At 41.6% G+C, this 23,977-nt stretch overlaps 1 protein-coding gene and 2 non-coding genes across 3 annotated transcripts; 2 read left to right on the forward strand and 1 right to left on the reverse strand.

Annotated features, from left to right (window-relative positions):
* Nucleotides 1-641: 641 nt before the first annotated feature.
* si:ch211-79m20.1 (mastermind-like domain-containing protein 1) lies at nt 642-16,519 on the reverse strand. The gene is made up of 7 exons (XM_005939444.3): nt 15,602-16,519; nt 7,491-7,593; nt 5,444-5,509; nt 5,112-5,308; nt 3,526-4,609; nt 2,595-2,731; nt 642-1,648 (listed from the first exon to the last, which is right to left on the reverse strand). The coding sequence occupies exons 1-6, from the start codon at nt 15,671-15,673 to the stop codon at nt 2,604-2,606; spliced, it is 1,650 nt and encodes a 549-aa protein (XP_005939506.1). The 5' UTR covers nt 15,674-16,519; the 3' UTR covers nt 642-1,648; nt 2,595-2,603.
* A 4,475-nt stretch (nt 16,520-20,994) lies between these two features.
* Nucleotides 20,995-21,066, forward strand: trnac-gca. Its single transcript has one exon. It is a non-coding gene; the product is annotated as a tRNA-Cys (tRNA).
* A 1,920-nt stretch (nt 21,067-22,986) lies between these two features.
* trnac-gca lies at nt 22,987-23,058 on the forward strand. The gene has a single exon. It is a non-coding gene; the product is annotated as a tRNA-Cys (tRNA).
* Nucleotides 23,059-23,977: the final 919 nt, after the last annotated feature.

Consider the following 23,977-nt stretch of genomic DNA (forward strand, 5'->3'; position numbering starts at 1 on the left):
CATGTCAGGTCCTGGTAAAGGACATGCTGAGTCATCGTCCTTAAAGAAGAGAATCTGCTGACCAAATTAGCTTTGCAGGGGGAAACCCCCGTTACACAAGAGAATGACATTTAAACTGCTTCTTTCTTAAATCATCTTTATAACGAGTTTCCATGTTGCTGTCTCTACTTGCTATAGTTTCACAATTGTATATTTCAATGAGTTGATTGTTTTACTACCCAATTTTTTTTCTGTTTGCATTCCAGCTCCTTCTCTCTTCTTGTTTTTTCTCGGATGCCATTTCTGCTCCACTCCACCCCCAGCTGAGCCCTCACCCGCTCCCTCCCTTGTCGTTCATCTTCTGGCCATTCCTGCACTGACACCCTCCCTCCCTCGTCTCTCTTTCACCATACGATACTCCTCTGTTGACATGGCCGTCCATGAGTTGCTATAGCAACCAGACATTTCTGCTGACCCTTACCTTGCTTTGCATGACAGAGCTGCAGGACGTGCAGTCATAGGGTGAGGATTATCGGTTCGGTCTGATTTATTGGCGCATGCACACAGCTGAACATGCACGTGAACGTGCACTTGTATTAGGCATGCGTTCACCTCCATTTAGAGACTCATGCATGCATGAACAGTCAAGTGAAAACAAAATATTCATTCAATATTTTTATTTTATATTAAAAATAACATTCATTACAGTAACAGTTGTACAACCAATAATTATAATCTGAAACAACAATAATTACACTTGAGAACCAGAGGATTTCACATCCCCCCTTTTTTTAAATAAGTTAAGAAATAAAGTTTTTCTTTTTTCCCCGTGGAGATCATTTTCTAAAAGCATTTATACAATACAGTGTTGGCTATAACTGGCTCACAGCGATCTCTAACAGGCCAGGTCTTTAAGACTTGCTTTAATGTGGATATTCATAGCAGGTTATCTAAGCAGGCATTTAGCTGTTATTCCATTCCATTTTGATCTGGCAGTAGTACAAAATGAGCAGGTTATCGATATTTTCCAGTATATTTAGCTACAGTACACGGTAGAGCACTTCTCTAAAGTCAGTGTTGTATGGTCAGTGTACGGCTACTCCAGTGTTAGATAACTTTAGACATTTTAGGATAAGAGTAAGGTTTGGCATTGAGGCCTGAGCTGCACTCTGCAGTTTCCAGTTATCACCCCAGTGTAAAAATCCAGTTCTCCACGTCTCCAGTCTCAAATCGAGACCCAAACACTTAACTTCCAAGTCCAAGTCGGGTTCTCCATCTGATGAACCACAAGGTTGAAGTGAAAGGTGTTACAGTCGCCAATCAATGGCTGCAAACTGCAAAAAGAGTCGACTCTGTTTCAGCACCTCACACACTTCCACTCATCAGTCCAGATCAGCTGGACTTGTGGTTCAACCAAATAAAATCCAGTGTGTCAAACACCCTCTGGTCCACAGAGTTCATATGATTGCACTTTTATAAAATCCTTAACGCTGGATGGGCCGCGGCATCTCTGGAGCAGGTGACTCCGTGTGAAGCCGTCCATTGAAAACAGCAGCACTGTTTGCACCCTCAGCTCTGTCCACACAGTCCGGACTGTCCAACGTTTAAGAAACCCATTCTTCTGGTGTTTCCACATTCCTTTGGAGCAATGTTTCTGGCTGAAATCTTCCTGTTAGAAAGGCGAAAGAAAAGTCGGATAAGTCACATACGTTCACTGTCAGCTTTTTGTCTACACTGATATAATATTTACCTAATAACCCTTGGGTTACAGGGTATGTTGCATATCCCTACATAATAGGTTTGCCCTTACTTTTACCAAATTTATGTTTTGTTGTTTCTGCGTATTAGCTTTTGAAGCCTGCTGCTGATTCAAGATTCTTTATTTGTCACATGCATAGTTATACAAGTATAACACGCAGCGAAATGTAATACTTGAATCTTGAATCTTGAATTTAAATGCTGGCTGCCACAAAACTTTGAAGACTAAATATGGACAAATTCCTGTATTACTAATTACTGACAGAACCCAGCAGTGGCAGATGGATTTCAGAATTTTTACATTTAGCGTTTTATCGAACAAAATATTAACACTAGTAATTAAAATAATGGCTCAATTAGTCTTGAAGACGTTTCACGTTTCATCCGAGAAGCTTCTTCAGTTCTAGGGTCAAATGGTGGAGAGACCCAGATTTAACCCCTGTGGGAGTATTCCCCCAGGAGGGGGAATAGGACCCCCTAATGATCCTCTACCTAATCACATGAGCTAAGGGGGGATACTCCCACAGGGGTTAAATCTGGGTCTTTCCACCATTTGACCCTAGAACCGAAGAAGCTTCTCGGATGAGAGGTGAAACGTCTTCAAGCCATTTAAAGAAGTCCAGACGCTTTTCTTTCCAAGCTCCTTAGACTACGATGACCTGGATGACTGAGAACCTTCACAGACAATGGCTCAATTATTTTATCAGCGATCCCAGCATCCATTCAGCATCCATTTAAGACTTCCAAGTACCAGTGCACAGATTACCACCCTCACGTTAAACAATATTGTCCCCTCTACAAAGCTTTATATTCACCTCTCTCTTAACCCTTAACCCTGTCTGTCTCCTTGATCTTACCTTGCAGGTTTACATGATCATAGCTCTAATGGCTGCTTTGCTGATGCGTTTGCGGTTCTTCCTCCTGCGGCGTGGTGAAGCGGGACGAAACGGAGCTTTACGGGCTGAAGGCGAAATGGGAGCCGCCGTAGAGGAAGCTGGAAGAGATAAAACAGGCAGTAGAAACAGAATGAGTCAACTTTTTTCTGCAGTTGTTTGGCCAAGTTTGAACACAGAACCTTTTCTTGCACAAGTAAGTGAAGCAAAGAATTAACACATGGTATAGAAATTGTGCAGTGGCTCCAATTGTACCCTGCAGGGCACCAGATAACTTTGAAGCCTGTGTAACAAAGCCTGTGGCTGCCTGCAGGTTTTCCCACAGTCAGAAGTTCAGCCTTCTGACTGCAGAGCTCTCAGGGGATTGAGGAAGAATGGCAGGACACATGTGGCCATGTTGTTTAGTCATACATGTACTCTGAGCTGCTTCCTGCCTGGGAACGCGCACGAGGTAAAACTTACAGTGGAGTTGTGTGACAGGTGGCATTTGTTTGCTTGACTGTCAAATTGCATGCAACTTGCTGGAGCGGTGGAACACGAGTAAAGAAAGAGCCAGCTAGATTTTAATGTGGATCCTGACCATGTTCCTTAAAGGTGCAAAATATAAAAAAACAGAGCACTGGCCACCAAGATATGTCTTTTCAGTAAAAACTAAAATGATTGTTAACACTGAGTACAATCCACACATCCAGGGTGGTGGTGTGTATCCAAAAATCTGTCCAGCAGTGAGTTTGCTTTTCACACCTTCCACTTAAAAATGTATTAAAAAAACAATTTGGTTTTTTAATTCAGTTTTCAAAAATGCTGTTTATACACACACACACACACACACACACACACACACACACACACACACACACACACACACACACATACACACATATTTGAACAGTACCTGTTTTAAATGTAGTTGGCTTTGGTCTCTGGTGAGGATGAAGCGGATAAAGATGAGTCTGCTCACTCGGTTCTCTCTGTACCAGCTCCAGAAGTTTCTGCCTCCTTTCTGCCTCTGTTAAGCGACCGTCCTCACCGGTCACATTAGAGTCTTTTTTCTTTCCCTGATTGGCCAGCTCTGTGGTGGCCGAGTCCCCGCTGTTGGCTGAGCCACTTTCCTCCCTCTCGTTCCCTTCTTTTTGACTGGCTGTTTCAGTCTCAGCCTGTTTGTGATTTGTGACCTCTATACTTTTTTGACTGGTCACAAAGTCTTTCTGAATGGTTGTTAATGGAAGGGTGGAGGTTTCTTCAAATTTGGGTGGCTCGGTTTGGCTGGCAGGGGGTGAGGCACTGTCTGACTGGGGAGTGTCGAGGCGATACTGCGTTCTCAGCTCTCGGTCCTCCGTTGCTCCGTGGTTGTACTGCTGTGGATAATGTGACTGATGATGATGATGATGATGATGATGATGCCTTTGCTGATGCTCTAATAACTGTTGCTGCCTCTTTGCGTGATCGGGATGATGCACTTGGCCCCCACTGTGTGATGTATGCACACCACTTTCCTCCCTGCTCCCTTCAAACCCACTACCGTGCCCCACTTGCTGTGTACTTCCCATGACACTGTGCTCCGCCCTCGCTTCAGATGGCCAGCTGCTGACCGGCCTGGGCAACCCAGGCTGGGGTATCTGATGCCCCCTGGGCTGGGTCCAGTGTACAAGCTGGGTGTAACTGCCATGCTGCCACTGCCTCACCGCCGGCTCACGCTCTTCAGGACCGTAATGCTGCTGGTTGTACTTTAGGTCATCGTGGCGATGGAGGTCAGCCTTGGAGGTCTGAGTCTTGGGTGAAGGGGGCTGAACGAGCCGGGGAACGTGGGAGGACAGTGGCGGCTGTTGTGGGGGAGGTGGAGGAGGAATGGGGTTAGAGGGAACAGATGAGGAGGAAAAGGAGGACAGGCTCTGGCACCTGCAGCTGACGTGATCTTCCACTGGGATGATGGGTTTTTCATAATGGGGCTTCTTGTTAATGTACTGAATCTTTATCACCTGGCATAAAAAAGGTGGAAAAAGATCACAAAATTAGCACAACTGATTGTGATTTTAAAAAAATCAGAAATACAGAACTAAACTGTGAAATTATCTCTGTATTTTTAATGAGGAAGTTTTTGAATGAGTAGCAAAGAGCTCTAATTGCTGTTGACACTTTCAGACACGTTAGCATTTCCAGGCTATTTGATGGATCCTAGTCAAGACTTGTTTTCTCTTTTTAAAAAGAAAAAAATGTTGATTTACCTGTTCTTTAAGCGTCATGCATAGACTCAGGTTGCAAATAAATTAACAATGTCAGTCTAAGTCACTTCAGGCAATCAAATAAAAATCACAACTCAGACCTTAGGCTAGCTTTTAGCCTTTGTACTCCTTTAAACTGGCTAATATGTTATATAATTCTGTAAATGTGCATCCAAAACCATATATTAGACAATATTAACCACTTGTGACTCTCAGTTACTCCCTGAAGTCATTAATGGGAGCTGCATGATCTGCATACCTGTAGGTATCTGGTGGAGGTGACTATAGGGACACACTCCATCCGTGGACTGTTGCAGCAACCTGAACACCGCTGCACCTCCACACATGGTGGCCACAATAAGAAGTTGGCATTGCGGCGATCTAGCATAGACCTCGTTACTTCCATCACCTCTGTTCGCACTTTACAGGCCGCCTGCTGGGCTGGCTGCGCCTCCACTGTTAGGAGAGAAGAGAGGCAAAGGCATGGATGAATTTGTGAGTTATAGTAGAACTAGCATACGAGGTAAAAAAAATAAATAAATAAATAAATAAATGATTTTGAGGGATAAAAAGGTAGATGCAGAAACTTACCAAGACTTCTAATGTAGCGACCATGGGTGCCTTTTGGGATAATATCATGCACGTCCTCTTCCTCTTCTGCAAAAGAAGAAAGGAGAGGGGATCAAAGGATGAAAGTTAGCAGTGAACTTAATAGCAGTCTTGGGTAAAATTAAGCAAGCACTTTCACAGGCAACAGAAACCCTGTAACATGCAAGTCCGTTAGGGCAGTTTTTAGCTAAACTCATTGTTCACTACACAAAGGAAGCCATTTTTTTCCTCCACTAAAACAATTAGGCTATTTTCTGCTACAATTTGTCTCGCTGCTGTCAAGAATACTGTTGAGACGAGATATGAGCAGTTAAATATAGCTCATGCATGGAACTGTGAGCGTATGTTTGCACTCTCACATATGTCGTCATTTCACACTCTACCCTCTAAGCCCTAATTATATCCCTGGGTATAGATTGCATGTGGCTACTCCGTGTGTCTACGTGCAGTACATTAATGTATGAAGTGCTATTTGGCAGCACAAATTAATTGCCTGGTTCAGACAGAGAGCATATCGTTAGGTTCTCAGAGGCTAATTTCTCATTTTATCTGAATATTTGTCTGTTTCTAATTGGATTGGAGAGCTGAATCTTGTCGTCCTCATTCATATATTAATATCTGACTCATTTAATTTTTGCTAGCCGGCTAATCAGCAGGCTGTGTAGCTCATTCTGCTAATTCTGATAGCATTTTATTTCATGTTAAATCTCTTTCTGAGGGCCAAGACTTTCATGTTTTTATTAAAGTGAGTACATATATTTACACAGCGATAACAAGAAACTCTTCTGCAGAGAAAATGGAAAATGCAAAACTGAGAAAAATATATTTCTGAGCATAGCATAATGCTAATGAACATGTGCCTAAATGCTAACAGGAACAGTACTAGCTTTGCTAGCATTTTAGCTAACAAAAAGAATGGTAACAATAGCATTTCACATGATGGTGTTTACGCCAGTTTCACATCATAAAGCAGTCAACTCTTCAACTGTTCAACTCTTTGCCTCATTGATTTTAAACACAGCATTATTGTTTATTATTGTGTATTGTATTTATCAATACATAATAAAAGTTTAATGGATAATTTGCACTAAATACAAAGTACGGCTCAGGCTTACGTCACTCATTTTGAAGATGTCAAACAACTTTTGTAACCTATTTGTGCAGGGAAAAGCCCAAACGTTAACCATTCAGTAGTACCAGAGAAAAATTCAGTGATTCAAGTTTGGAACAAAGCAAACTTAAATAAGATAGACCTGAAGCAGAGTTCCAACATCCACTGAGTCACGACAGAATTTAAGATGCTGAACAATTAAATTTGAACATTGGCATTGCTTAAAAAAAGAAGAAAAAAAGGCAGTAAAATGAGTCATTCGTACTTTGTCATCTCAGAATCTTGATAAAACTAAAACTCAAAAAATAACTGGCTTCAGCCAAAAAAGGGAAAAAATAGTTTGATCTGCCATAAAAACAAACTTTGAGTCACTTCCTCGTGTCCTGTTTCTGAGCATCCTTCCCATTGCTGGTTCCTCTCTGTGGTTGACGTTATGTCACTGTTTTATTTATGCATTATGATCAAAAGTCTGTCTATTAATATATGTATCTGTGACTTGAGTCCTCTAAAGGGTAAGACTATAATTAATTTTTTAATCACCCGCTGGTGCGCATTTGTGGGCAACTTAGTTTGGACTCTGTTTGAGGGTGCAGGCATAGCGGGGGGAGGTCTGTGTCTGTTATACAAACATCCATAACTCAAAACCAAGAGAGGAATCCAGAGCAGGAGAACAATGTAGTGACCTTGTGTTGGAGGCTTCTCTCTCTCTCTCTCTCTCTCTCTCTCTCTCTGTCTCTCTCTCCTTTTCAGTTTGTCAAACACACAAGGTCACTGCTACTCTCTCCTCCCATCTTTCCTCTTGTCATCAAACTGTTCTGTGGGTACACCCAAATGCTTACCTCCTCCACGTCAGTCTTATTACTTTCTGTATATGTGCGTGTGTGCGTGTGTGCATGTGTGCGTTGTGGTCATTAGTACCTATTGCATCGGTCTCCTCCTGCAGAAGTAGCTTCAGGTCTTCCACAGAGGAGATGGGAGAGTTCCTCACCAGGTCGACCAGAGATGAAGGGAGTGGATCGCCCTGTTGAGACAAACACAAGCATTTGTAGTAAATCATAATAATTTGCTTGGAAACAACTTTAATATTGTGAGGTAAACCCTACGGCAAATAGAACACACATGGATACATGGAGGTTTTTGAATTTCAGCATCTTTCTCAAAGTGACTTTGATACGCAAGATTACCAAGCCGCTAATCAAAGTGACATTGCATCCTGTTCAATTCAATACCCAAAACAGAGACGAAACCCCAACAACAGATAACCCCAGAGTGAGCAGGCACCTTGTGACAGTGGGAAGGAAAAAATCTCTTTTAACAGGAAGAAACCTCTGGCAGAACCATGTGGAAGAGAGCCAGAAATGAATGATAAAAAACTAATGACTAAATGCAGAGTAGTGTATAAACTCACGGAGAATGAAAAGAGGTGAGTCAAGAAGAAACACTCAGTGCATCATGGGAAACTTAACTGATGTGTGTCCCAAATCAGGACTTCCACACCAAATACATCGTCCTTGTCACATACTTTGCTAAAGGTTGAGGCATGTTTAAGTAAGGGAAATGGTGCTTCATATGTTCATATAAAGTTATATAAAGAAGTACTCCCCAGGATCTGTAAACAAACTATGATATCTGCTTTAAGGCAGTTTTTTCTCACTTTGCATGTTTGCCTATCAGGAGATAGCTCTGCAAGTCAAACCTAAACTGCCCTTTTTTTCCTTCTCAATTAGCAGTGTGGATATTTTGCTAGTGAAACAAAGCTGGTGTCAAGTGCCTTGTCACAAAACCTGCACAACTCCAACACCAGCACAAGAACTATATTGGCTGTTTGAGGGCTAAGGTCAATCTTGAATTGCAATTAGCTGCATGTCTTGTTTGGGAAGGAAATGCAGGTCTAGTCTGGGTTTCAAGTCCAAGAGCCTGACCCTGAACTGTGGCACAGTTATTATTTTACACAGGAGGCAGGGAGTGTCCTCTTTGTAGAGGAAAGAATGCATTCATGGGAAAACAGCACCACACATATACACCATGAATACACGGGCTCGCTGTGTTTTAAAGAGTTCGGATCTTCAATTAATTTGGGTGATTATTTCTCACAATGCGAAATGAGGAAGAGGATTGACGTGCATGAAACAGCAGAAGACAGTTGCAAATGTATCACAACAGTTACACAACTAGACAGAATTGTGCGCTGGCGGATTGAGAGAGACACGAGGGCTGGCGTACAATATCTCAGTCCTTGATCTCCAGTTGAAATTTGCTCCACTTTCGCTTCCTCCATCAAAGGAAATGATGGTTGTGATTGGTGTTTGTTGCTCCCTCCTTGGCCGTTTACCCACAAGGACTTTTTCCCCTTTTCTCTGAATCAATCCTGACCATTTTTGTTCTTTTAGTTCAGTTGCAGTCCACCAGCCTAAACCATGAAGTTTGTGTTGTAAAACAACACAAAAAGGAATGAAAAATATCCTTTAAGTTATGCAAGAAATCTCATTATTACTTGAAAAAAAAAATTGAGAGAGAGAGAGAAGTCATGTATTAATGAATGAAGTTTTAATGAAAAGTACTGCACGATTTCATTATGGATTCAGCGTCACTGTTTTTAAGGGCAGACCCTTGTGGTTTCTTTATCGAGATCAAAGGCGGATGACTCAAAAGTCATTGGCACATTTTGCTGTGGTTGGCTCTAAGTTCGCGCTATCTCCAAGCAGTTGGAATAACACTTCATAGTGTCACATGCCAGAAAAATGCCAAAACAAATCAGGCAGTGTTACGATCATGTGGATAACTCTCAGAGAGAGACGGGAAAATGAAAGCAGCGAAGTAGATACGGTCTCTTTAATGATGATGAAAAAATGTGTGGCCGTAAACGTGTTTATATTATCCGTTTTATCTCCCGTGAACACTTCAACTGCAGCAGTCATCACGATCAGGATCTCTCCTGACACAGCTAGTCAGATGAGTTTTATGTAAAACCAGACTTGTGTCTTTACAGATTTACTGTCCAATTTCTCAATGTGTCTCCTATGGTTTTGTGAAGCTTATTCGCAAATGCAAAGGTCGCCAAACTTGAGAGGTTTCTTGTGATTTTAACAGTAAACCGATCTTTCTGATGAGGTGCACTTGAAGGGCATCATCAGTGTGCACCCTCTCTGCTTTATTCCTTTCTACATTTCAAAGCAGCCGTTTTCAGTTACAATTCTGCACCTAAATTGAGCAGAAGCATCATTAATGTTGTTAGGAGCACCCGTGTTAGGTTTTTCCACACACACAAGTGCAAAGATTCAGATCTTCACTCTGATTATATTTGATTTGCAAGCTGTAAGTCTGGAAAAGCTATGTTAATGCTGCAGACATCTAGAAGAGGCAGAGCAGCTCATCTGTTAATTAGAAGGTTGGTGGCTCGACTGGCTCCTCCAGTCAATGTGCTAAAGTATCCTTACGCAAGATACTGAATCCTGAGTTGTTCACCGGAGTGTGAACGTTTGATAGAAAGCACTTGGACACAGACAAGCAATCCTTATATGATTGTGTGTGTTTATGAGAGACGTTGTATAAAAGAGTAGAAGAGCACCACACAAGAATCAGTCCATATCTACCATCACAATAAAGAACCTTCCATCTCCATCTTCCACCTTCTTAGCCGTTACATGTTTTACATGTGCTTCATGCAGGCTAAATATAAGTCAATACAGACTTAACAAGCAATTGAAACCCTACCCTCCCAGGTAAGGCCCTGCTGGACTGCTGAACCTGCAATTAGCCAAATCCAAGCCTACCATCAGTGGACAAGATTTTCTAAAGCTTCAAAACAAAGCTAAGAGGCAGTGTAGTGGCCTAGCTCCCTCTCAAACTACCTGATGTCAGTAGGCTCAGTGATCACTGTGGTTTTTATTTGTTTGCTTCTTTGTTGCCAAACAGACTCCCCGTTTGTCATGAATATACCAACAGATCTCTCAGATGAGCTGACAGATATGACTGTATACACTCTAAGAATAAATAAATTAGTCAGTGTAACATCTCCTTCTCCTCACCCCCAACCGGTCACAGCCGGTGGCTTCCCCTCTCTGAGCTGGGATCTGCAACATGCTTCTTCCTGTTAAAAAGGAGTTTTTCCTTCCCACTGTCACCAAGTGCTTCATAAAAGGGGGCTTTGTCTGTATTATTGTACGGTCTTTACAATATAAAGCTCCCTGAGGTGACTAATGTTGTGATTTGACATTATATAAATACAACTGAATTAAAATTAAAATCAATGTTTTCCTTAGGATGATCACCTGTTTAAAGTCTATCCGCTGTCTGATCCAGAATGATTTCTTTTATCATCATTTCATAGCCTCCTATACGTTCATTTCCCCGACTAGCTTTCTGTTCTTTTGTCTCCTTCTGTCTGCTTTGTGGGCGTTGATGGCTCAGGACACCTGGATGACTTTCACGAGCCACTGGCTGACCTAGTTAAGCAAACACACATACACATACTCACAGTCTCTTACACACACAACCTCGCCCCCTCTTTTCCCGTTTATGTACAGATGCTTAACCACTTAACTGTCTGCCAAATTTGTCCAGCGAGCACTGCCACAAACTTGCACTCACACAGGCTGTTTCCACTATGCAAGAAGCTCTCATTACAGCCCTAGTGCTAATTGCAAACGCACACAAACACATGCAGGCACAAACACTCACAGAGAAATTAGAGAGCTGAGCAGTGAGACAGGGAATAGTTTCTCACTTGGACATGCAACAACCCCCTGGTTATAAAAATAAGGAACACGAATGAGAGGACAAGTTAAAAACAGTGGTTTGAGCAGAAAATCGCTCAAATCGTTCAGCACAATAAATTAAATATCCTGGCTTATACAAATCTATTTTCTGCTGAGTGTGTGTGGCTGAGCTTATGGGTTAAAATAAGCGTATATAGGATGTCACGGTCTGCGAGGAGGTCATACACACATTCATGATAACACACTGCATGGGGCCTGTGAGGAAGCCTGGAAGGCAAAGAGCTTGCATGGAATGTTTGAGGAGAAAGGCGAAGTGTAATGGAATGTAATTATGGGGCCAGCTGACTGCTCTCACACACACACACACACACACACACACACACACACACGGAATCAGAAGCACAGACCCTGGAAAAAAATAAACACAAAATAACAGCAAATCTATATCTGTCACTACTGACTCATAATCACACCGTGGTATCACAACACATGCCTCCTTTTATCAAAGATGAGGCAGACTGCCAACTTACTACTAAATAAACTGATAGACTTGAAGACAACAGTGGGAACTCTCTCACTTATGCACAAATATACAAACAAGCTGAATACAAAGATCATGACCGCCACCCAACACACACACACACACCCACACACACACAATCCAACCATGACTGCAGAGATGAGGGTACGGATGATGGATGGGGAGCCAACATGAGGACAAAGGGGAGCGGACGGGCGGGAGAAGAGATGAGCTGAGATGGGAAGAATAAGAAGGAGGAGGAGATGTGAACAAAGTGACTGCAGCTACACAAGTCTGATCATTACAGCAAGTGCCACTTCTATAATTTGGCGGCTTTTAAGTGAATCTTGTGTTTGCACGTTGCGTAATAAATTAATCAAAGCGCACTGAAAACTCAAGGGAGTTCTACACACACATTATTTGCACAGTAACCAAAAGGTGGAAATAATAACTTAATTAGCCATTTAGTCACTTGTCAAACAAAATTGAGAGATCGTCTTTCCTCTCAGCTCCTCACTTGTGAGCTGCTGCTTCTCTTTGTCTCAGCAGTCTTGTTTGGATTTTGGCCTGACAGTTTTGCCCAAGCAATTTCAAACATTTCACTCCAAATAGAGTTGAATTAATGATAAAAAATAATAAAAATAATAATAGACTTCAACCACTCAGGATAAGTCTTCACTATGTAAGGGGCTAGTAACCTGTTTCAAAGTAAAAGCCTGACTGCTATTTTATTAACTTCTTTATTATCTTTATGGGATTGCTCAGTAGGTAGAGCCGTGGCCCCATGATCAGAAGGTCAGGGATTCAAATCCACTGAACGGCTACCCTGAGGTATCCCTGAGTAAGGTACTGTCCCTGCACATTGCTCCCCGGGTGCTAGATTGGTGGCTGCCCATTGCTTCACTGTGTGAAATGCAGAGAGGCATTTCCCCACAGGGATCAATATATTACTATTATTACGGTGGCCCTGAGAGGTCAAAACACTGTAACTTAAGAAAGCATCACCAAATTAAAAAATACTGCAAAAGTAAACTAAACTATATTAGAGCTGGACCCTCCAATGGTAGCCCACAAAACAACGGCGGTATCGCAGTGGCTACTGCCATCTTTTATATACAGTCTACAATATTTCCATTGTTTTTCATTTTCATTCTGCATTACATAAGACTGACTTTTCTCTAAAAATGAACTGCACAGGCTTACAAACAAATACTCTTATGTGCCACTGCACTTTTTCTATTTGACACACATGCACTCACTCAGAGGCATAACCCCTCTGCAGTACACACAAATACAAAAAAACACAAGCACATATGTCCGCTAACACATACACAGCTACGCCCGGTCACGTATCCAGATGTGCACACACACCACAGAAATACACACACCGCTACGCGGGACACAAAGTCCATGAAATCCCTGGCAGATTAGTTGTTGTTCTTATGTAAAATGGATCAAGCCGACAGGCAGCAGCAGCAAATCATCCCCGCTCGCCCGCAGAGACAATAGTCAGACAACAACCTGTTCAGCAGCCACCAATCAGCATCTGTGATTTGAACAGCAGAAGATGAAAGAATTAAGGTCTGACCTGATGCGTGGGGGCTTTTGTGTATTTGACTCCAATTCCATTTAAATGGATTTTTTAAAAATGAAATGTAACAACTCTGTGTGTGCATTCACACTTGTACCTGTTTGATGCATGATGATGCAAAAGATGTGACAGTTTGACTGCATTACCCTTTAACAGCAGGCAGAAAAAACAGTTCTTGCCACATAAATCAAAATAAAAATTTGGGGTTTAACTGATAACATCAACCTGCAATGTCACGATGTAGCTGGATTACCTCCATGTGATTGAAGTGTTTTCCACCAATAGATGTGACCAAACGAAGACAGCCAAAGACTTCATTTTGCAACGAGTGGGCCAAACACTGAGAGATACACTGACTTAACAAGTAAATTCATAATGCTAATTAACCCAAGTGTGCTGGCCTACAATCTAGGGGCCACAAATCTAACTCACACCATACTTGGGTTCAACACAGTGAAGTTACTGAACCTCTGAAGCAGTAGCACACTGTCAAAGGTGAACTGTGCAACACTGAAGCCTTCGTTTATTCAGAGTAAATGTTCTAAGTGTATAAAGGAAGACTCCATTTGTTGGTTCCAACCCTTACAGGATGATGTGGTTTTGAGGAAGAGAACCTGAGATTGGTAAAAAGGAGATCACACAAAATTTCAGGTCAACTAAGGTCTAGTCACACTTTCATTCACCTCGACGGTGTTACAACGCAAACAATGTATATACTGCATATATGCATGTACTGAGTTGCCTTGGACAGAGCTAACCATGTAGGAGGCTATCCTGAATAGAAGTGTTAACACGACTAAGTGTGACATTCATGCAACACTGGGCTAGATCTTTTGGCATGTTAACTGTGACACTATATTTCTTGTATCAACTTAATCGTTGAGTTTAAGCAGAGCTAAAAATGTAGCTTGACCTTACTCAAATAACACTCACGGGGGTGTTTAGAAGGTGCCAACATTTTTTGTGATTTAGATGTGAATTATTTTTTTCCAGGGCTCCAGGCAAACAAATGAATGACACTGCAAAACACTTGTGCACCATCTCGTAAGGGGAAGTCCCAGCTGGTTAAATATTCTTGTGATCATGATTATGTGCTAAAGTGGTCCACACCAAGTCCAAACAACTACTACATATGTATAAGATATTCACACTTTATGTTTGGGTTTTTTTTTTTACTGTAATTATACATGTAGAGTCTTTATTTGGCCAACTATGCATTTCTGTTCGCAGAGATATACATAGCAGCTGGAAAAATGGGAATCCTTAAAGAATCAATTCCATAGAAAGATGATTTTAAAGGTGTGGCGACAGAGGTCCTTGGTGTATTTGTCATGACAACAAAAACAACAGCTATGTTGATGGATGGATTTTGGCTCCAGCTCTTTAGACTAGTATAACTCCTGATGCTGGGCCACTAGCCAAGGGCCCACCCTCAACCTGGCTTCCCCGCTCTCTCTGTGGCACTGTTACGCTCAATACATCGGGAATATGACCTTCTCAAAACGTGACAGAGAGAGAAGCAGATAATGCACAAGCTGCAGAGGCACACAGAGATTATTGAACAGACTCGTGCACAGGTTCACCCATATAAACACACAAACTTTACATTTTCTCTTTTACTTGGCCCATAATGTGTAACAGGAAACATCCACCAACCGTTCGTAGAATCACCTCAGGGAGTAATATATGTCAAACACTTACTCACAAGTCAAGAATTCACGTTGGCTCACTATGTGACATATCAGAGTCTGAACATGAACTCACAACCGTGTTGACTGTTATTTCACTGATATTAAATCCTACCTTTGGAAAACTGTATTCTCAGGTTAGTAACGATCAGAATAAGAAAGATATCCCTGCCAGTCCCATCCAAAACATCTACGTGCTAATGGTTTCAAACTCATGACCTTTTGCAGGCTTCTCAGTGTGTCCTGGATGTCTCACGGGTGACCCTAAAGCCAACCATTTTTCCCACGCAGACATAATGTTTAAGCCTTTAAATTAAAAAAAAACGGACAAAAGTTTTGCTACAAATATAAAATACCAATCTTAAATCAAAATTAATTTTGTTGTGGTTGCTTTTCAAGACAGATCACCTCGGTCTTACTACCTCCATCATCCTTAAATCAACAGTGCGACTATATTGATTCTTAACCTGTGTCCTCTCGTAAATATTTACCAGCAAGTCCCAGAGTCTTACCTCAGCGCTGCCGAGCCGGAGACGGGCCGCCAAAAGCGCAGCCAGCAGCAGCACCAGGACCCAGGACCTCATGTTTCCGCCCAGCCAGAGGAGCCGCAAGCGACCGGCTGGGCATTTAGCACTTCGGTGTCCAATCCCCCGGCTGCACCGAGCGTCCTCCCGGTGTTGTGTGCTGACCTCTGGTGCAAAGCACGCACTGTTAAATATCCCAAAATGTGTCACTGCCTACAAGCGCCGCTTGTCCAAATGTTTGCTCACGGTGACTCACGCGCAGGCTAGACGTCTGACTCTGTCCATACCGCTTTTTTAGAAAACTCGGGAGACGTCAAGGGTACCTTACAGTGCGCTAAGTGCGTAACGCCGGGTGTTGGGAAACAACAAAAAATGCAGCTACACAGTTCCTGTTATATCAGCATGTAATGCAAAAGACAGTCCAAATAACGCCCTCCAAATATGCAAATAAAAAGATTCGTGCGCGTGTGCCAATGTGTTCGATTCGTCCACTTTCTGGATAAGAAAAAAAAAATCCAGTAAAACTGATTAAATCGCAAGTTCTCGCTCCAAAACTGCAGTTAAATGTAACAATGATGCAACTTCATGGTAACATTTTGAGCCCCACATCTCCAAAGGTCCGTGCGTAAAAGTTGGTTCACCTTGGACTTGCGCGTCGCGCGTAATTCTCTGGACTCTGCTGTGAAATAAAAGTCAGATTATTCTTATCCCAGCGCGTTTATCTCACTGCAAAACCCGAGCGCGTTTCTCGTTAATAGCTGCTCTTTTATGTCTCGTGCTTGGCTGCGTGTCTGTTCCTCCTCCGGGCGCTCGCACGCTCGTTCATCCGCTGGATCAGGTTGTTCTCTCCCGTCGTGCCTCTCTCCTCTCTGATTGCGACTCGAGCGGCGAGTCGCTTTTCCGAATCGAAACAGCTTGAAGTTTAATAATCAAGCTCGACTGATGGAATGAACTCGTACCGGAAAGCATCTGATTTGAAATTTAAAAAATAAACTATTCGTGTTTTGATAGTCATTCAGCCTCGTATTTATCATGATATAGCGATATTCTACGTGGGAATCCACTCAAATCACGAATTTCCACTAAATTCTAAGACACAGCGTTTCATTTATTAATATATACGGCGTGGGAAAATTTTATTTTGAAGGTTTCCCTGCGGAAGTCAGTATCTTTATGTTGACACGTTGCAATTGACGTAAAAGTCGTAAAATTTTCTCCGGGGGTTCGGTTTTCCCTTTTTTGGCACCCTTCTTATTAGTCGCAAGGAAACCCAAGAGCCTGTGGGTGCTCTTAAATGGAAAGTCTGTACTATAATAGATCGAATATTATTTCCATCTGAATAAGTCTCAGTCTCAGTCTGTGTTCATAATGTCAAACTGTCATATTTGGTGACAAAGTCTTTACGCCATATATTAAAATGCAGCTGTGTGGTTCAGATGGGGAATTTTTGATAATCCACTGCGGCACTTTTAGAATATGAGAAAAAGAAAAGAGATGTGTTCAGCAAATTCAGCCCGCTTTATAAAGTTAAGAGTCAGAGCTCAAACAAACAGTTTCACTAAAAAGTCTAAGCATTTGCTGCTTGGATTATAGTTTAGATTGAACGATTGGGGGTGGGGGTTAGCAAACAGCACAAACCAAACAGAAGCAGAAAGTCCAGACAATCCTTTGATTGCATTTTGAAAGCACTTCACTGGCTGCGCTGCTTCAGTTGTTTAGACAAGGTGAACTCCACCTGTTACCAAGATAGAGATGGACTGTCTGTCAGACACATTAAAAAAATGACAAATTCAGATTTCTTGCTCTACCGAGAATGTCAGAATGTGCAAAATATGCAAAATACCTTGGTTTGTCCTCACACACTGCCGCAGCATCACGACAAGCTGATTCTTATCACGTTTGTTTCACATGTTTTCAAAAGGACTGCAGGCAAATTATTTTTCATCCTGCTGAGATAAGCCGTCAGCACTTTGAATATCTAAAAGTACTAGTAAGATTTACATTATCCTCTGGTACAGAGGCTTTAAAGATGGACTATTATGGCATGTTTCTCTTTTTCTTTTTAAAAAAGAGCATCAAAGGGCTTTATTTTACTGGCCTTTAGAAAGTCATCCTGCTCTATTGGGGAGAAAAAACTATTTTTGTTTTGAACTGAGAAGCTTGGTGACTTGAAGATAAATGCACTCTCGCTGTAGACAGTGAATGTTTTCCAGGAAGCTCATTTTGGGGTCATGGCTTGATGGAAGCCGGGAGTCACGTTAGATTCTTCCTCACTGCTGAGGGAAGACAGAGGAAGCAGGCATCCCTCTTTAGCTATTCTTAGACCGCATGCACACACATGCATGTATACTTACACACTAGCAAATTGGCAGACCTTGGGATCACTCTGCTGTCAATGACAGGATGAAGTGTGACCTCTCAAATGTAATAATGAAAGCATGGTGCATATACAGTTTGTGTATCAACTTGAAAGCGTATCACGTTTACAGCGCTGCTTGCTGTCAGTTCCGAAGGTTCAGCATAAAATTCCTGGTATGTCAGACAGGAAGGATACAAACCACACACACGCATGTGTTTGAGCAGGTGAACTACTGCAGAACAGCTTGCACAGCTGTCCGTGACACTGGGAGACACACATGTGCGAATACAGCCTCTGTTGTTTGTGGCATGTCAAAGCCAGGGGAGGCACAAACTCACCTGCAAAGTCATTTTGATAAGACAGTGAAACAAAAGCAACAGAGCTGCACTGAAAATATACTCAATTCAATTCTATTTATTCAGTTTTTTTTAATATAGTGCCAAATTACGACAGTCACCTCAAAATCTCCGAAAGAAGTCTCAAGTGGACATTCAAGGTACTGCAGCTTTTTGACATTTTAGCATTTTGTGTGTTCATTATGAATTGGAAATGAATATGTTTACTGGAGGATCCACATTCGCGTGGTTGCAAAAATAAGATCAGACTAAAGAAAACCCCTCAAAAACTGAATACGGACAAAAAAGACTAATTCATTTCCTTTGACCAGCGGCAACAAACAAGTAATCAAAGGAAGTTTCAGCCTCAAATTTCGTAGCTGAAGTTGGTTTAATTCAAACAGCATATCTGGCTTGTACCACATGAAGGTTATCGTACCATTCGTTTGCTTTCACTCTCACACTCTCTTTCTTTTTTTAAACCTTGCTGCACATGTGAGTCTGTGTAAGAGCGTTAATTAACTTCCTGTCTAATATCCTTATCTAATTAAAAGGGGAAATTTCATCCCCTCTCTCCTCTTGCTGACTTCCTCTTTCACCACAGACAGTTGTAGAAAGAAGAAAACAAATGCTGCGCTCCTACCAAAGTTCAAGCTCGTGTCAAAGATTTAACACACAACATTGGAAGCTTGTCCTGCTGCTATCTTGGCGGGCTGTCTCATTTAGGGCTATTGAATGTTATTTTCCTGTTATATCCTATAGGATCAAAAGTTGAGAAGTTTTGTTGGGATACATGAGTTATCGTTAAAAATCTCTCCTTTGTTTAAAGCCAAGTGGGGTCACAATGAAGAAAAATGGGCAAAGATAAACTCTGAAGTAGGCATTTAAGGATCACTGAAGACTTATACTTTATTTTCATCTGCTCTAATATCTGCTCTATTTTTAACTCCATAAACTCATCCTGCACAGTGAAATATTCTGATGTATTTCCATTCTAGTAAATAAAATGTTATAATTATTGTTATGATGAACTGATGCATTCAGGTGGTGTTTCATTAGCCAGAGGACTGCGTTATAGGATGAAAATGGAAGAAAACTGGAAATGTCACAAAGTGGACTTCAGCGAATGGCTAGCTTTTGAAGGTAGCCATAAAACAGCTAGCCATAAAACATAAAAGCCTATCCCCAAAAGCTTTTACGTTTTATACAGACTAGCACAGAATCAGCTTTGGTCTCTTTGTCTAATTTTTCCTGCATGTCAGCTATCTTTTGGGGGAAAATTACAATAATTTGCAGTCTTAGGGGTAAGGTTGATATAAGCGACAGGTGGCTGCTGATTGCTCTCTACTAGACATTGTTTTAGCTAATTGTAATTGTAGTCACTGAAAAAGACCTCTCACCCATGTCTGTGGTATTTGTTCCTTGTGAAGCATTTTTAATTCCATTATTTTTCCAATAATATAGCAAGTCATTATCATTGTGTGAGCAATTAGCAGTGAGTGATTGTAAGTCGGAAGTGTTAGCATTGCTAACACTAAACTTCCCAGAGAACTAAGCTAGCTAGTGTTACATCTACCTCACCCTCTCTTGTGCGGTAAGTATGAGTCACATCTGGTATTTTTTTCAAGGTTTTCATGAAGAAGAAAAGGAAAATATTTTATTTTGGGTCCCTACTTTGTATTAGAATTGGTGTTAATCAAATACTAAGTGTGCTCTGGAAAAAAAAAGCATACCCATTGACATTGTCACAGCTCTGTGAATCAATTTACAATTTTTTTTTCTCAAACCAAGCTTTGATGAGATCGAAAGCAAATGAGAGACCGCTGAGTCAAAGCAAGGGAAGAAGGAAAAGGCAGGGGGATGCTATGAGGAGAGGAAAAGAGAGGGCGGGCAGCTGCCTCACAGCTGTATTGTTGTGTGTGTTTTCCCAACATCAACAGCAGGGGAAGTGGAACAGAGCAGCTAAATATGCAAACGGCACAATGAGGCAGCGAGTGTGAAGCAGCTGTAGAGCACAGCCGTCGCCAGGTCCATGAGTATGAAATGCTGAGGACCGCCTTCCCTTTGTACAGGAAGAGCTGACAGAGCGTACACACTGCTTTTCAGACAACAACCCCACATAGATAACATTGTTGCTAATCTGAGCATCTCTTTTACTGAGAGAATATTGTGTTAATGAGACTTTGTGAATCTTTTGGTCTTTGTACAGCCAAGAAACAACACGTGTTTCCCTGTTCGGGTAACACTGACAAAACCAAAACCAATAAAACTCATATTTGGCTCAGTGGCATTTAAAGATGAGCATAAATAGTTGAATGTTGGGGAAATTTACTCTAGATCATAGGTGTCAAACTCTGGCCCACGGGCCAAATTTGGCCCACAGCCTAGTTACATTTGGCCCGCGAAGCCATACCAAATTATTATTAGAGCTGGCCTACTGGTATTATACAGCTAATATATGTATTGTTTAGTATTAAGCTTTTCTTGTTCCATATTCAGTTTTTCAGCAAAACTTGTTTGAGTCCATAAGAAGAGATTCATTCTTAAATCTGGAGGAAGATTTTTTTTTTCAATAAATATTAATGTTAGCCCGCGACCTTGTTCCAGTTTTGAATTTTGGCCCACTGTGTATTTGAGTTTGACACCCCTGCTCTAGATTGTTCCTTCCTGCAGGCTGGCATATGCGAGGGGGTATAGCTCAGTGGTAGAGCATTTGACTGCAGATCAAGAGGTCCCCAGTTCAAATCTGGGTGCCCTCTGACAGGCTATGGCCTTGTGTGATACGTGACATTTAATCTCTGCCAAATGTCCCATATAAAAACAGTAACAACAGTATATTAATGGGGCGATCGTGGCTCAAGAGTTGGGAGTTCGCCTTGTAATCGGAAGGTTGCTGGTTTTGTTTGTGTGTCTCTTGATAAATAAATAAACTTAACAGTGACATTTAGAGGTGATCAAGTACTCAAGGATGAATGGAGGATTTGATTGCTGACTGCATGAGAGCTGTTGGGGTGAAAGGAAAGACTCTTCATGTGATAATTGGTCGTCTTGGCTAATGCAAAACAAAACAAAAGGAAGCCACGCAGTAGATATTTTTCCTTATTACCTTAGCAACAACAGATGCAGCGTTTTTTAGGGTTTTTTTTTCTTAGTGTTTATTTTTAGACTTGTTGTGTTACCTGATAAGTGATAAACTTGTGACATGTCTATTGACGCATATGTGCCACTTGCTTTTATTTGCAGTGCCTGACGGCAGCAATGTGTGATTTCCTTCAGAAATGGTCCGTGTCACCACCATCATCACTGCTATCCTTATTGTTGTCATGGTTGTTTTTTTTAACCTACATCCTCCATACCAACTTTTCATTATGTTCCTCTTTCCTTCTCCTCCTCCTCTTTGCAGCGTTATTATAAAACAATAGTTTCCACCAACAGTTTCCTGCCTATCCATATGTTCCACCTCAGTCTCTCTTCCTAATCCCATAATAGCAGTGAAAACCTCGTGTTTGCCATGTAATCATCTGAGGCCAGCTGAATTGCTAGAAAGGTCCGATCAAATGTGTTGCTTCAGTCCTCTCCCTGATTTTTATTAGTGAAAACACTCGCTGTGTTCCCAAACACAGCTGCCTGCCGAGTGAACGACTCTCAGCAAGATGATCAGACGCCAGTGCTCAGTTTACTCATCACTGCTGATGTTTCTGCTGTTTCTGGTTAATGAAGTGCTGGTCCTGCTTCACCAGCTGTGCCGGTTTTCTTCAAGGCGTGTCGGTTAAATAGAATTAGGCAGGTTAAACGTACGAGAGTGTGCTTTCAATATTTAATAGCGTCGTGTGTTTGCTTTGTGTTTTTATCACAGTTATCTTTCTTGGGCAAAGAAAAAAGAACAGTAAATAGTATACATATGGTTTAAGAAGGTCATACTCTTTTTCTTGGCTCGGCTTGCAAACCAAGAAAAAACTTCTTTTCTCTACTATTATAAACAGTATTACAACAACAAATGAAAAGTAAATAAATTAATAAATAAAAGTATAGTAATGAACAGATTTAGATTGGAGCTCGTTTTGTTTGTTTGTTTGTTTGTTTGTTTGAGGTAAATTTCTGAATAAATCAATTAAGTATAACTCAGTGACCTTGGACTACATTTTTACTGCTCCAAAACTACAAATGTGGCAACTTTCTTTTACTCCTAATTGCATGTTGCCACTCTGATCCCAACAGTATATGAAAACATAGGATTAAAAAGTTGACTTTTTAATTGCATCCTTTGCAAAATAATGATCTGAAATCTGCTGACTGCAGTTCCTTCATATCAGTCAGGTATTATATTAAACATGGTGCTTACACAACACTCTTGTACTCTAACTGAGCTCTCCTCATGTTCTTTTTTTCTTTTCTTTTTTTAACTCTAAACAGGTCACACACATTCATCGCAGTGTTTTCTTCTATACCTGAGCATCTCATCTAGCATTCACACACACTCACATGCTGATGGAACCACTGGGCTACCTGCTGACAGTCACTAAGTATGATGAGGTTTAGTTCAGTGGCAGAAGGTTTTACTGCTTATCCTATATTGTATTGCGGCTATAGTGGGGGGGGGGTATATACAAAGTGATAAAGTGACTTGAAGAGAAAATATGAGTTGTTCGGCAGAGTTAATGTACTTGCTGATTGTGGTTGGGGGTATAGCTCAGTGGTAGAGCAATTGACTGCAGATCAAGAGGTCCCCAGTTCAAATCTGGGTGCCCCCTAAGCCATCTCAGTGAAGGGCAAATAATTGTTCAGAATACTTAGAAACAGCTCCTCATAAGACTTTTCTCCAATGACTTGAGTGTGTACAATTATTTGAGTATCAAATGTTTATAACCTCTACATGGGTGATGGGTTGTGGTTTTATTGCTCAGGAAAAAGTGACAACTGTTGTTTCACCACATAAGACCTCTGCTTCAATTAAGAGGGAAGAAATATTCTCATTTTAAGAAAAATTAACTGTTCTCATGTTTTGCTGTAGTTAAATATCTCTTCAGAGGGGAATCTTTGTTATATTGATGAATCTGCAATGGCTGAGCAACCACTGATCTTAGACGAACTATAAGGCTGCTCAGAGAAGTGCCATCTGACTAATGTTAAAACAGATATTTTTCTCTTCTACTTCTGAGTAAAACCATCTACCTCATGATTTGAGTGAGTGAATCTCTAAACGCATTGTTCTGTGGCATTAGCCACTGACTGCATCTGCTGGCTGCTGTGTGGTCATCTTAATGCAGTCTGAACATTTAAAAAAACGTTTAGATGATGGAGTCAAATTCACGACCTTTTTGCTGTGAGGGAATAATAATGGATTGGATTTATATAGCGCTTTTCAAGGCACCCAAAGCGCTTTACAACTCCATTATTCATTCACACACTGGTGGAGGCAGCTACAGTTGTAGCCACAGCTGCCCTGGGGCAGACTAACAGAAGCGAGGCTGCCATATCGCGCCATCGGCCCCTCTGGCCATCACCAGTAGGCGGTAGGGTAAAGTGTCTTGCCCAAGGACACAACGACCAGGACAGAGAGCCCGGGGATTGAACCGGTGACCTTCCGGTTACAGATAAGCTTCCCAACCCCCTGAGCCATGGTCACCCAAACAGGGAACAGTGCTAACCACTGCAGCACCGCACCCTTGT

This window comes from Haplochromis burtoni, unplaced genomic scaffold, assembly GCF_018398535.1.
Source record: "Haplochromis burtoni strain Fernald_Lab_line unplaced genomic scaffold, NCSU_Asbu1 Contig_258, whole genome shotgun sequence".
Taxonomy (NCBI): domain Eukaryota; kingdom Metazoa; phylum Chordata; class Actinopteri; order Cichliformes; family Cichlidae; genus Haplochromis; species Haplochromis burtoni.

Bases quoted from the DNA above. Each gene is read 5' to 3' on its own strand.
- si:ch211-79m20.1 (XM_005939444.3), bottom strand. From the start codon at position 15,673: ATGAGGTCCTGGGTCCTGGTGCTGCTGCTGGCTGCGCTTTTGGCGGCC. The intron at 7,594-15,601 runs GTAAGACTCTGG...TTGTCTCAACAG, and splicing joins TCCGGCTCGGCAGCGCTGAG to GGCGATCCACTCCCTTCATC. The intron at 5,309-5,443 runs GTAAGTTTCTGC...CTCTCCTAACAG, and splicing joins TCGCTACATTAGAAGTCTTG to TGGAGGCGCAGCCAGCCCAG.